Raw genomic sequence first — 12,470 nt, 5'->3', positions numbered from 1 at the left:
CTTTTTTAACATTTATTTATTGTGTGTGTGGCCAGCTCAGCCCACCAGGGGGCGCGGCTGGCTGGCATGTGGTGCTGGAGGATCGAACCGCGGTCCCTGTGCTTTGCCAATCTTGTTCCAAGTAGGTGCTTTAGACCACTGAGCCATCTCTCCAGCCCCCCAAGTGCTGGGATTATAGTGCCACCATGCCCAGTCTCAATTGCTGTCTCAGCGCCTGGCAGGCCTGGGGATCGAACCCCTGGCCCTTGCGACTGCTTGCAGGTGCTTTAATCCACTAAGCTATTTGTCCAGTGTTGTTGTTCTTTAAAATATAGATCTTTCTTGTATATACTGGAAGTTTACATGATGGTGTGGGATACAAGTCATAAAGGCTGCTGGGTCACGCATGGGGTCTAAGGGTCCTGGCTGTCTTCAGAGAATGGGAGGCCAGGGAGCATGGAGGAGGACGCTTAGGAAGAGATGGCAGTGGAACAGGAGGGGAAGTGCCCTGGGGATGGGAGGAAAATGGCTCTTTCAGAGATGGACATTTCAGGCACTCTAACTTGGAAAATTTGAGTAGCTGTGGTGGGACCCGTTAATCAGAGAAGAATTGTGTGGTAGAAGGACCGGATTTGGGGAACTACCTGGAGTACTGCCAACGACACATTGTAAGTTGGAGCTGCCTTTTGATCAATTAAGGGAGGAAAAACAGTAGAAAAGATGGAGGAACTCAGGGGAGAGCTGGGCTTATTTATTTGATTTTCTTTCTTCCTTTTCTTTTGTTTGTTTGGAGAAAGGTCTTACAGTGTAGTCTAGGTTGGCCCCAAACCCATGATCCGCTTGCCTCAGCCTCCTGAGTGCTGAGATTGTAGGTGTGCACCACCATGCCTGGCTGAGAGCTGGGCTTTATATTAATTGCTGGCATGTGTGGCAGAGGTGATCTCTGGGAATGCAGGGAAGCGGGGGTCGTCTCAGCCCTTCCATCTCCCTTCTCCTTTCTCACCCCCTACCCCTGCCAGGTCTATACTCGCTACGGGAAATGTTACACCTTCAACGCGGACCCACAGAGCTCACTGCCCAGCCGGGCAGGGGGCATGGGCAGTGGCCTGGAGATCATGCTGGACATCCAGCAGGAGGAGTACCTGCCCATCTGGCGGGAGACAAGTGCGGAGGCAGGGGAGGGATGGGGTGAGGGCCAGCCTGGGGATGGAGCCTGGGCCCTCTGCCTGGGGTGAGTCTCCAAAGGTCCTCCTCTCTGCTGTGCAGATGAGACGTCATTTGAAGCAGGCATCCGGGTGCAGATCCACAGCCAGGAGGAGCCACCCTATATTCACCAGCTGGGGTTTGGCGTGTCCCCAGGCTTCCAGACATTTGTGTCCTGTCAGGAACAGCGGGTGAGCACCCCCAGCTGGGCCTGTTTGGGCAGAGGGTGGGTCCTCCTTGCTGGGAGAGGATGTTAACCAGAACCCTACCGCCATAGTCCTTGCTGGGGCTGGGCACTGACAGCTGGGCAAGACTCCTGGCTTTGACTTTCTGCTCCACCTCTGCAGTTGACCTATCTGCCTCAGCCCTGGGGCAACTGTCGGGCAGAGAGCGAACTTGGGGAGCCTGAGCTGCAGGGCTACTCGGCCTACAGCGTGTCTGCTTGCCGGCTGCGCTGTGAAAAAGAGGCTGTGCTCCAGCGCTGCCACTGCCGGATGGTGCACATGCCAGGTGGGCGCTCACACCTACCCAGTCCTCTGTGGCACTCTGCAGGGTTCTGGGCCCTCCAGGGGTAGGGCTCTATTTGTGAGCTCTAGCCAGTGCATGTGTACATGTGTGCATGTGTAGATGTTTGGGATTTTCTGCATGCTTTTGACTGGAAATGCATGCATGCATGTATATGTTAGTGTGCATGTTAATATATGTTGGTGTACGCTTGTGCACATCTGTGTTTGTGTATTTTTGGAGTTTGTGTGCATGCACTCAGAACATGCATACAAATGTGTATGTGTGAGTATGCAAGGATGCCTATGTTTTCATGCATAGGTCTACATATGCATTTTCATGGTTATATGCATGAGTGTGTATACATTCATCTGTGTATGTGCAAACCCACACATTTGTGTGTGTGTCCACACTTGGTTGTGTGGTGAGGGAGAAGGGCAAGGACCACAGATTCCAGGAATAATCTTCTCTCCTTTCAGGCAATGAGACCATCTGCCCGCCAAATATCTACATCGAGTGTGCCGACCACGCCCTGGGTCCGTGCTGCCTTCTCCCTTCCCTGCCTCTCCACCACTGTCCCCATCTTTCTGTGTACCTCTGTCCTCGCTGTCTTACCTCCTCTCCTCCTTGTCTCTCCCTGGAGGGTTCTTCCTGGGCATTGAGCTTTATCCCATACCTGGGGGGGAAGGTCTAAGGACCTTTGAGATGCAGACACTTGGGTAAGTGGTGATGGCAGCAGGAGGCAGGTTGCCAAAAACCCAGGACTGGTAATGAAGACTGGGCTTTGCATATGGATCCAGCCAGTGCACTCAGCCTCTCTGAGAAAGTGCAATGATTTCTCTCTCAGCCTCAGGAAAAATCCATTGTGGGCTGTAATTATGGTGAGGTGGATCCCATCTGTCCACAGGACTCAATGTATTTGTAGTCCATACATCTGTCCGTCTGTCCATCTGTCAGTCCATCCATCCATCTATCCATCTGTCCACTGTTCATTCATTTGCTGTTCACATCTTCACAGCCTGTGCAGGGTGCTGAGGTAAGAATGGGAATGAGATCCCTGCCCTTGGAGAGTGTTCAGCCCAATGGGGCCACGGACAGGCGTGCTGTGGGATGGAGCAGTGTGGCAGCTGTTGGCTGGGGATGCTTACAGGTGCTGCAGGGCCCAAGGAAGGGCACACAGGCCCACTGGGGAAGGCAGAGACTATTTCCAGGGGAATGGACATTAGCTGAGGCTTGAAGAGTGTCCGAGAGCCAGCTGGTACAAAGGGGGACATGTTTTAGGCAGTGGAACTGTATGAAGGATCTAATGGCCAGCGAAACCTTTGTTTAGGACCCTGAAAGGTTGGTTGGTGTAGCTGGAGGCAGACAGCAGGGTGGGAGCAGAAGGGAGATGCTCTGGTAGTGAGAGCCTCTGGAAAGCTCCCAAAGGCTTAAGGAGAGGCAGAAAGGCGATCTGACCTTCGGCAGGTGAACGTGGTAAGATGTGAAGAGCAGGTGGCACTCTGAGTGGCCATGAGCTTATTTCAGTCATTCAGACATGATGGGGTCCTGGGGAAGGGATGTGAGGGCCTGGGGCAGTGGGCACATCCAGATCGTCTCCATCCCCTCGCCGCCCACATCTGTCAAAGAAGTGGTTGAAAGTTCAGTGCAGGAACAGATGAGTTGGGCATGGGGACACATGCTTAAAACCCCAGCACCCTGAAAAGCTGGAAGAGGAAGACTAGGTTTGAACCTAGCCTGGGAAACTTTGCAAGACCCTGTCTAAAATTAAGAAGGCCTTGGATCCAATCCCCCACTTTTTTTTTTCTAAGAAAGAAAGAAGGGACAGATGTGTGAGCAGGGATGTGGGAATCCACAGAATTAAGGTCATCAGGGAGGCTTCACTCTTCCAGACATGAAGTCAGAACCATGGAACCCAGAGAGACCAGGGCATGCATTTGGCAGCATCCTGGGGGCATGCAGCAAGGTGGGAGTGGGCAGAGAGTGGGTTTGAAGGGGCAGAGAGAAACCTACAACACTGAGTGTGTGAATTCTGTCACTTGTTCCATCCATCCATCTGTCCATCCATCCATTTGTCCATCCACTCATCCATCCATCCATCCATCCATCCATCCATCCATCCATCCATCCATCCCAGCATCCTCTCCATGCCTCTTCATATGTCTGAGTCCTCATGTAGTTGAGTAGCTCTGGCAGACTGGCTCTGATCTTGCTCTGAACCATAGACCTCCCAGTCCCAGGGGGTTGGGCACAGATGGATAAGCCCATGGAAGGTCCTGCCCTCTAGGATAATCAAAACTGGTCCAGGGGACCCCAAGCCAGCATTCTCTAGGAAGGCCAGGGCTGGCCCTCAGTGTGGACATGCCTGACCCAGTACACCCCCGAGGCCCTCTCCCTACAGCTAGTGGGCCTGTGGTCTCCCTTCGCCCCTGCAGTTGGCCTCTCTGTGTTGCAGACTCCCTAAGTGGGGGCTCAGAGGGGCCGTGCTTCTGCCCTACCCCCTGCAACTTGACTCGTTATGGGAAAGAAATCTCCATGGTCAAGATCCCCAATCGGGGCTCGGCCCGGTACCTGGCGAGGAAGTACAACCGCAACGAGACCTACATACGGTGTGTGCTTCCACATGGGTGGTAGTGGTGGGGGGCACGTGGTGGTGACTGGCAATGGGCTGATCGTTGCACGGCAGGGCTTCTGCCAGGAATGTCACTTGCAGTCATTTTGTTTGAACTACCTTCCTATCCTTTATGTCACATCATGTGCCACCTCCTGGGGAGCACTTTGATTCCAGAGCCTTTCTGATGAGCCCCCACAGCACCCTGTACATATCTCTGCCATTGCAGATACGGGCCCCATGGGGCAGAGCCCTTTGCAGGTCTTTTTCTCGCAGCACCTAGGGAGCCATTAGATGCACACAGAGTGAATGCCATGCTAGGGGAGAGAAAAGGGTGGGAGGGGAGAGGAAGCTGCCCTGAGCCTTGGGTCTGGCACCCAGCAGCCAGTCCCAAATGCTCAGCACGATCTGTGGCTCAGGCTCAGTGTCTGGCTTCATGGGAGCAGATGATTGGGACACAAAACCTTGCAGTTTGTGAGTGAGGCACCTTTGATAGTGTGTACTGATTTGCAGGTCCCAGGGGGGCCGAGTTTGGGAGAAGTGGGAGGAGCCATCCCGGTTAAAGAATTGGGTGGCACTAAGATGAGGCTGGCATCAGGGCAGCTGTGTGGAGAGAGGCTGAGAAGAAAACAGTTTGGATAAAAAGACACAGTGCAAAGGACTCTGGGCAAGAGAGTCAAGAGGAGGGACTGGGGAGATGGTTCAGTAGAATAGGCACTTGCCTGGCAAGTGCAAGGGCCTGAGTTTAATCCCCAGTTCTAGGGAAAAAAAAAAAAAAAAAGACAGTGCAAAGGATCCCAGGCAAGAGAGTCAAGAGGAGATGTTCAGAGTGGATTGATGGGCAGTAGGGAACTGCTAAAGAAGGCTCTGGAAAGGCCTAAGTGTGAAGCTGCATGAATACACTTTGGTGGTTGTTTTTGGTGAGCAGACTGCCAGAGCTTCTGGCAGACAAATTACAAAGGTAGCACACATCTGGGGTGGCTCTTCCATGGCCTGAGGAGCCCAAGAAGGAGCTCCAAACAGGATGTGCCAGGCCTGGGATGTGCCTGGCAGCAGTCTTTTTAGGAACAGCAGCTTCACATGATGGCTTCTTCCTGTCTCCACAGGGAGAACTTCCTGGTCCTGGATGTCTTTTTTGAGGCCCTGACCTCTGAAGCTCTGGAGCAACGAGCAGCCTATGGCCTGTCAGCCCTGCTGGGTGAGACCGGGCCCCTGCTTCATGGCCATGGGCAGATCAGCCCAGCCTGCCCCCCTGACCCTGCCCTCCCGGTCCCCAGGAGACCTCGGGGGACAGATGGGCCTGTTCATCGGGGCCAGCATCCTTACGCTACTGGAGATCCTGGACTACATCTATGAGGCAAGGGCGTGGAAGTGGGAGTGGGAAATGTCAAGGGGCAGTGCAGGCTCCTGGTGGAGCCGGGCTGGAATGGCACAGGATTGCTGGGCAGTGCATCCTGTAAGCTGGGCTGGCTAAGTCCTTCTCTTTTCTTCCAAATTTCCTGAGCCCACTGCTATCCGTCCCCCTGCCCCTCAAGGTATCCTGGGACCGACTAAAGCGGGTGTGGCGGCGGCCCAAGACGCCCCTGCGGACCTCCACTGGGGGAATCTCCACTCTGGGGCTGCAGGAGCTGAAGGAGCAGGTGAGAACAAGCTTTGTAGAGCATGCAGCCAGGCCCTCTCCCCAGGCTGAACATCCCCAGAGTGCCTGAACCAACCTGCTAGAGGGCTCCCCAGGGGACAAGAAAAGGCCTCTGGGTGAGGGGCTCTGCTGAGTCCTCCCTTCTACTCCCTCTTTGTCCTACAGAGTCCCTGTCCAACCCGGGGCTGTGCTGAGGGTGGGGGTGCCAGCAACCTGCTCCCCAACCACCACCACCCCCATGGCCCTGCTGGAGGCCTCTTTGAAGACTTTGCCTGCTAGGATGGTGCTGTGTCAGAAAGGACCCAGGAGTCTGGGACTCTCTCTGAACCCCCAGCTTCTCTCCTCCTGCTCATGGGACAGGAAGCCTGGGGCAGCCCAGGGCTGAGGGGAGAGGGTGGTGCTCACTTCTAGCCAGCATGCAGCTCTGGCTTCCTGACCTTTGTCCCAGCTGCTCTGCACAAGGGTCCTCCTTGTCCATACTCTCCACCCCCAGGCTGGTACCCAAGAAGGGCTGGAGATCAGCCTATAGGCCCCTGTGGAGGGGAAGGAGGGAAGGAGAGGAGGTGGAGCTGGAGCCCACTCCAGGGGGACCAACTGTGTACATTTGTATATACTTAGGGAGGATGGGGTGGGGGTGGGGTGCAGATGTAGAAGAGTGGGGCTACAGGGTGGGTGATCCAGGGTCCCAGCTAAACGTCAGCAGGAGAGGCAAGCCCCTAGGACTCAGGCGTGCTGGGCTGATCCTACTTCCCCCATTCCAGGGCCAGCTGCCGTCTTGGCAGGGAGAGTGGGTGGCCCAGCAGGCCTGGCCCAGCTCCCAGCTCCCCCTGCACCAACCCCAACCTGAGTCCCTTCCACAGCGAGCAGCCAGACCTATGAGACCTTGTTTGAGCTTGGGGGATGGAAAAGGAGACTCCTTAGGCCTCTCCCCCTCCAGACTGGTTTTATAAAGAGCTGATGAAATTGGGAATAAAGAGGCATAAAGAATTCTCTGTGTGTACATGTGTGTGTCTGAGCACATGATGGGGGCTGGGCCTATGTATGACTTGGTCCCTGTAAATAAAAATGCAGGCCCCAGTAGTGACAGGGCACCTCCTCTCAGAGTCAATCCTTCGTCCCCACACACCATGCCTACCTTTCAAACACTTGAATTCACCAGTCCACACTCAGCCAGTTTATTAAAGGCAGGGAGCTGCTTCAGGGGTCTAGGAAGGAGAAGATCAGAGGTGCCCCCTTCCTCTCTCAGCTCCCCCATTCTCCAACAATTCAACTGCAGCCCAGCCCCCAGGACAAAACCCCAGGAGGCCTGGCTGGCGTCAGGCAGACTGCACTGCATAAATACACGGAGGCCACAGCCTGAATCAGCAGCGTCAAGGAGGCAGGAAGATTGGGCTTGGGGTAAGAAGGGGTGGCTCTGGGGACACCTCCCCCAAAGCTTGTCCTGAGCCCACAAAGCCAGAGTTAGAGGACCAGTGGGCTGCCCTCGGGCCCGAGGTTGTGGCCAGCCCTGTCCTGCGAGGCTGGTATGTGGCTCTCAGTTATTGAGGAGGAGCAGAGCAGGGTGAGGTCGTGCCAGCGTGCAGGGGCCCAGGCCAGGGTCAGGTGCTGTTGCCCTGCTCCTGCTCAAAGAGCAGCATGGCGAGCTGGGTTCGGGAGCCAAGGCCTTCGAGCATGCTCTGGCGGCAGCGGTGATACAGGTCCTCACTGAGGCGGGCGCTGCACCACTGAGCACGGTAGCGTTGCAGCAGAGCCGGCTCCACAGCCCGCAGCACATGCAGACTAGAGAAGCGCAGGAAGAGCTCATATACATCCAAGCTCTCCAGCAGCTCCTCCTCCTGCTCTGAGGCTGCTGCCAGCTGCCCTCTAGCAGCCACATAGTCAGAGTTGTAGAAGCAGGCCTCACTGGCCGCCTGGCGATCAAAGCGGCCTGTGTCACGGCCCAGCTCTGGGGGCCCAGGCCCCTGTGGTGGAGCTACGGCTGGGTGATAGGCCTGGAAGTGCATGGGAAAGAAAGCCTGCCAGCCAGAAATGGCATGCATGCGGCAGCGATTCAGGAAGTCAGGTGTGAGCACCGTATCTGGCCCGGCCAGCAGGAATAGTGTGTCCAGCGGGTGCTTCTTGGAGAGTAGATCCATGAGGCGCAGCGGGGAGGGTGCAGCTGTTTGCACACTAAGCCAGGGAACCCGGGAACCAGGGAAACGCCTCTCTAGCTCTGCCACATAGGCTTTGACAGGTGCAAAGACATCTGCATGGGCTGCCCGCTGGGCCTGGCGTGGTTCATACAGTAGTAGCAAGGTCAGGGCTGCTGCATCACCAGGCTCCAGGGCTGCACTGGCAAAGGCCTCCAGGAAGTTAGGGGCCAGGTCACGCTCAGCTGCAGCCAGAGGTAGCAGCACAGTGAGACGTGAGGCCTCCGTGACATAGGGCACGGGCAAGATCTCCACTCGGCTCAGAGGCCGGAGCAGCTGAACCCGGTGGATGAGAGGCCTGCGGCCACCCTGGGGGGTCAGTGCCTCCAGCTGCAAGTCCAGTGTGTACTCCATCCCCCGGGCTGGATCGAAGCGTCGGTAGCCATTAACCAGCTGCTGCTTCTGGAGTCTCAGGGCTGGGTGGTAGCGGCGGTTGAGCTCTTCCAGGGCTGCCCCCAGGACATCGGCCACATCAGCCCGATCAGCCCCATGAAGTGGGCAGCGAGGTGAGCCATCCGCACAGGAGAAAGCGTGCTGCTCTGTGAAGTAGTCCCAGCGCAGGACCTCAAATCGGGAGGCTGGGCGGGATGGTGCTGGAATGCCCACAGGCCAGGCAGCAGCCCGCTCGCCATCAGCAGCCAGGCGGCTGGTGTTCTGGATCTCCCACTGGCCAGAGAAACAGGTCATGAGCAAGGTAGAGCATGCAGCTGGGGGCTGGGATGCAGTACGTACCCCAGGATCCCACCAACTTCTGCCCACCCAGGGCCCCCACCTATCCCTTTTGCAAGTAGAGGCAGCTTAAGAGTTAAAAGAGACATTTCTGGGTGGCACTTCAGAGAAGGTGGAATCAGGACTCGAAAGCAAGCTTGTCCTGTGATTCTAACACTTACTTTTTATTTCTTGGGACCTCTGAGCCCTCAGGCCCTGTACTCCCTACCCCCAATCTCTTCATTCTCCCATGCTCAAGTCTCAGCCATACCTGCAATTCCTGGATCTCCTGGTATGTGCGTTCCAGCTCAGCTCGGGCAAAAGCCTTGTGCAGCTGGTACATGAGCACAGGGTCCCGCACAGGGTGGGCTGTCAAGGCACTTCGGAAGCGAGGATCCCCTTCCTGTACGGACTCTCCAGGGCTCAGCTCCAGATAGTTATAGTGTACCCCCTGGGGAGAGGAAGGGAAGGGGTCCATAATGGGAAGGTTGATGTGAGTTCTCCCTTATCTCACAGCAACTCATCTAATCCTATAGCCCACTGTAGATCTAGTTAGATTTCTGTGGGTTTATGACTTTTTTTTAAAAAAGGTATTTAGTAGAGGATCTACAGGGACTACAGGGTCTCACTACACAGATCGAACTTGTAGTGATCCTCCTGCTCATAGCTTCCCAAGTGCTCAGATTACAGGTGCAGGTCGCTACACCCAGTCTGGATCACCATCTCAATGTGCCCTGGGAGCGGGGCCAGCATGGCAGGCCCTGGGATTTAACTCCTGGCCCCTGCCTCTGCCTAAGCAGGTGCTTTAATCCACTGAGCTATCTAGGATTTATGTCTATTAAGTGACCAGTTGAGCTTATGTGACACAGGGAAACTTCTGCCAGCTCATCTGTGAAATGGACAGGCAATGTCTCCGGCTCAAATAAAATAAAAACTAACGCTGAACATTTACTATGTAAAGGTTCCCTTATTATCTTTAATTCTTATAACAACCCTGCGTGATAACAGTTTCCACTGGCACGCAAAAGGACACTGAAGCTCAGATTTATTAATTATCCAAGGTCTCAGAGATAGAAAATGACATTACTGGCCTGGAAACTCAGGCTTGTGCCCCAACCACCCCTCTGCCCTCAGAAGTGGGCAAGCTCAGCCAGGAAGTGCCGGTGGGGAGGCTTATTTTCCCACCTCGTGGTCACCGGTGCAGCCAACCCCTGTGGCATCGATGATGCAGCGTCCCAGCCACTCATCAGGATGCGCACTGACGATGTCATTGCGGCAGCCTTCCAGGTGGGGGCGCAGCTGCTGAAGCAGGGTGCGCGACAGCAGCACCCCAAAACTGCCCTCGCAATAGCGGCCTTGAGTAGGCTCCCCGCCGATGAAATCCTGGGGCCGGCCTAGATAGAGGTGGGCAGTGGAGGCCAGGCTGAGGTGGCCAGTTAGGCGTGCCAGCCCGTGAGCCTCGGTGTACGTGGTGTCGGGCACTAGGAAGAACCAGTCAAAGTCGTCACCGTGTTGCTCCAGCAGGTGGCGCAGCGCCAGGTGCAGGTGCCCGATGGGCCGCTCCTCGCCCAGCGTCACCACTGCCATGCCAGATGGTGTCCGGCGGCCCCGCGCACCTGTCAGGAACACCACGCGCTCTAGTCTGTGTCCCAGCGTTCGGTTCACAGCCACACCCAGCGTGGGCAAGGTGGCCTGTGAGGTCAGCACCGCCACCAGCAGCTTCTGCCTGATGCCCAACTCTGTGCTGATATATCGAGTCCTGGAGGAAGAGAACTCAGGGTCATCAAAAAGACAAGGCAGGCAGGAGAAGGACACATAGCTCCGATCTTCTCAAGCTGTTTCCTTATCTATGCATAGGTAAGAATAACACCTCTCTTTCAGGGGTCATAGATATTGATCTTATCCACATTGTATTCTGCATTTGGGAGTTGGCAATATCCATGCAGATAGGCCCTACATCATGGGTCTGATTCTTGACTTCACTCCCTAGTAGCTGTATCCTTGGCTTAATGTGTTACTTAACCTGAGCCCTCTGTAAAATGGACTGGTTTTAGCTATTTAAAGCACTTGCCAATGTAAGTTCCCATGTTCTCCACCACCTTAGACCTGCCTCACCGCATGGCTTTACTTTATAAAAGTCCCTGGAAGAGACAGCTTCTCAGGGATCACCCATCTGGGGACCCCCTTCTGTCTTTTTCTCAGACAGGAGCTTTCTTTCCCTGAATAAATATATTCTGCTCATAAAAAAATAAAGCACGTGGCAAATGTTTGGTATACCATGAATATACTTATACCTATATAAATATGCTGCCACACCATAAGAACATTACATTAATGACGTAAAGGAATATATGGTATAGAGGTGTATTGAGTGTGTTTAAAGAAGGGTCAAACTAGGACAGGACAGGAAGTCACATTTGAAAAGAGCAGAAAGTAAGTTGTGCACTAGGAATCAACTCAGTGTTACTTAGGAGAAATTATTTCAACTCATGACAGGCGACATTCATGCGATGAGTACATTTCTTCTGCTCATCTCACCCCAGGTGGCCCTAGTGTCCTATGCAGGAGTGAGATACAGTTAAATTCTAGTCTTCCCCTTTCACTCTCCCTTTCTTTTATGTACTCACTGTATACTCTAGCAGTTTTTCTGATTCCTACAGACCAGCCAGGAAGCTAAGAGGATCTTTGAGGGACCACGGAGTGGGGCCATGGAAGACAAAGGTAGACAGGTTCAACTCAGGCCAGACGGGGCCTCAAACTGGCCCCACAACTCCCGGGAACACAGGGCTATAGGAAGTTATCCAGGCCCAAAGACTTCCTGGCCAGCCGGCCCCTTCCTTCCGGAGCCTGACCCGGCCTCCGGGCGGCCTCCCCAGTGCGCGCACGTCCGGGTCGGTGCCCAGGGGGTGGGGCTGGCGGAGCGGATCATTACCTGACGGCCTTCTTGGCGGCCTGGCCGGGTTTTGCTGGGTGGTAGGGCAAGACACGCGGCTCCCAGTTCTCCCCGGCGCCTGCGCCGGCTCCGGGCCTCTCGCGCTCGGCTCCCGGCTGCACAGAGTTGGGCCGGCGCGCCGCGTTGGTGTTGCCGCGCGGCTGCAGCTCAGAGTCCCCGGACTGGGGCGGTCCTGGGCCGCACGGCTCTTCCACCCAGGTGACGCTGAGCAGGCTCAGGGTGAAGCCCAGGGAGATGCCCACGGCCACGGGCCCCGCGGGCCGCAGCACGGACAGCAGCAGCGATGCCCGCATGGCGCCGGGACCGCGGGCCCCCGGGCCCCGCGCAGCCCCAGAGCAGTTCAACGAGGCTCCGAGGGGGCGGGACCGGGGAGGGGGCGGATCCGGAGGGCCCGGGCCCCGCGGGCGGGCCCGCTCCCTCCCCGCCGCGCAGAGCCAGCGGCTCGAGCCGAACCCCCAGTGCGGTGCTCCGCTCTCCCTCCAGCAGAGCTCGGTGCCGGAGGCTCGGCCGCAGCCGCCGCTGTCCGACGTGTCACTGCAAGGGTCCCGCCCCCGGGGTGGGGTCTCAGGCTCCAGCTACCGGAGAGGGAGGAGAAGGGGGAGGTTAAAGGGGAAGGACCCCCGGAAGTGCCCCTCCTCAGTGCCGGAGAGGGAGACGCCGGGGGCGGAGTCCCCTGCCTCCCCC

At 56.1% G+C, this 12,470-nt stretch overlaps 2 protein-coding genes across 2 annotated transcripts in view; one reads left to right on the top strand and one right to left on the bottom strand.

The window, feature by feature from the left end:
* Asic4 (acid sensing ion channel subunit family member 4) overlaps nucleotides 1-6,923 on the top strand; it is a 24,538-nt gene extending 17,615 nt beyond the window's left edge. The window contains exons 2-10 of the mRNA XM_004638180.2: nucleotides 999-1,143; nucleotides 1,246-1,373; nucleotides 1,530-1,692; nucleotides 2,166-2,222; nucleotides 4,142-4,295; nucleotides 5,404-5,495; nucleotides 5,575-5,654; nucleotides 5,833-5,937; nucleotides 6,102-6,923. Of these exons, the coding sequence (XP_004638237.1) occupies nucleotides 999-1,143; nucleotides 1,246-1,373; nucleotides 1,530-1,692; nucleotides 2,166-2,222; nucleotides 4,142-4,295; nucleotides 5,404-5,495; nucleotides 5,575-5,654; nucleotides 5,833-5,937; nucleotides 6,102-6,215 (1,038 nt within the window). The 3' untranslated portion in view covers nucleotides 6,216-6,923. The remainder of the gene's footprint in view (nucleotides 1-998; nucleotides 1,144-1,245; nucleotides 1,374-1,529; nucleotides 1,693-2,165; nucleotides 2,223-4,141; nucleotides 4,296-5,403; nucleotides 5,496-5,574; nucleotides 5,655-5,832; nucleotides 5,938-6,101) is intronic.
* A 164-nt stretch (nucleotides 6,924-7,087) lies between these two features.
* Chpf (chondroitin polymerizing factor) lies at nucleotides 7,088-12,297 on the bottom strand. The gene is made up of 4 exons (XM_004638177.2): nucleotides 11,766-12,297; nucleotides 10,019-10,592; nucleotides 9,105-9,284; nucleotides 7,088-8,791 (listed from the first exon to the last, which is right to left on the bottom strand). The coding sequence occupies exons 1-4, from the start codon at nucleotides 12,077-12,079 to the stop codon at nucleotides 7,535-7,537; spliced, it is 2,325 nt and encodes a 774-aa protein (XP_004638234.1). The 5' UTR covers nucleotides 12,080-12,297; the 3' UTR covers nucleotides 7,088-7,534.
* Between the last annotated feature and the right edge of the window lie 173 nt (nucleotides 12,298-12,470).

The sequence above is a fragment of the Octodon degus genome, unplaced genomic scaffold (genome assembly GCF_000260255.1).
Source record: "Octodon degus isolate 3935 unplaced genomic scaffold, OctDeg1.0 scaffold00096, whole genome shotgun sequence".
In the NCBI taxonomy this organism is placed as follows: Eukaryota; Metazoa; Chordata; class Mammalia; order Rodentia; family Octodontidae; genus Octodon; species Octodon degus.
The sequence above is the reverse complement of the archived record's forward strand: the minus strand, read 5'-3'. Positions and strand labels throughout refer to the sequence as shown.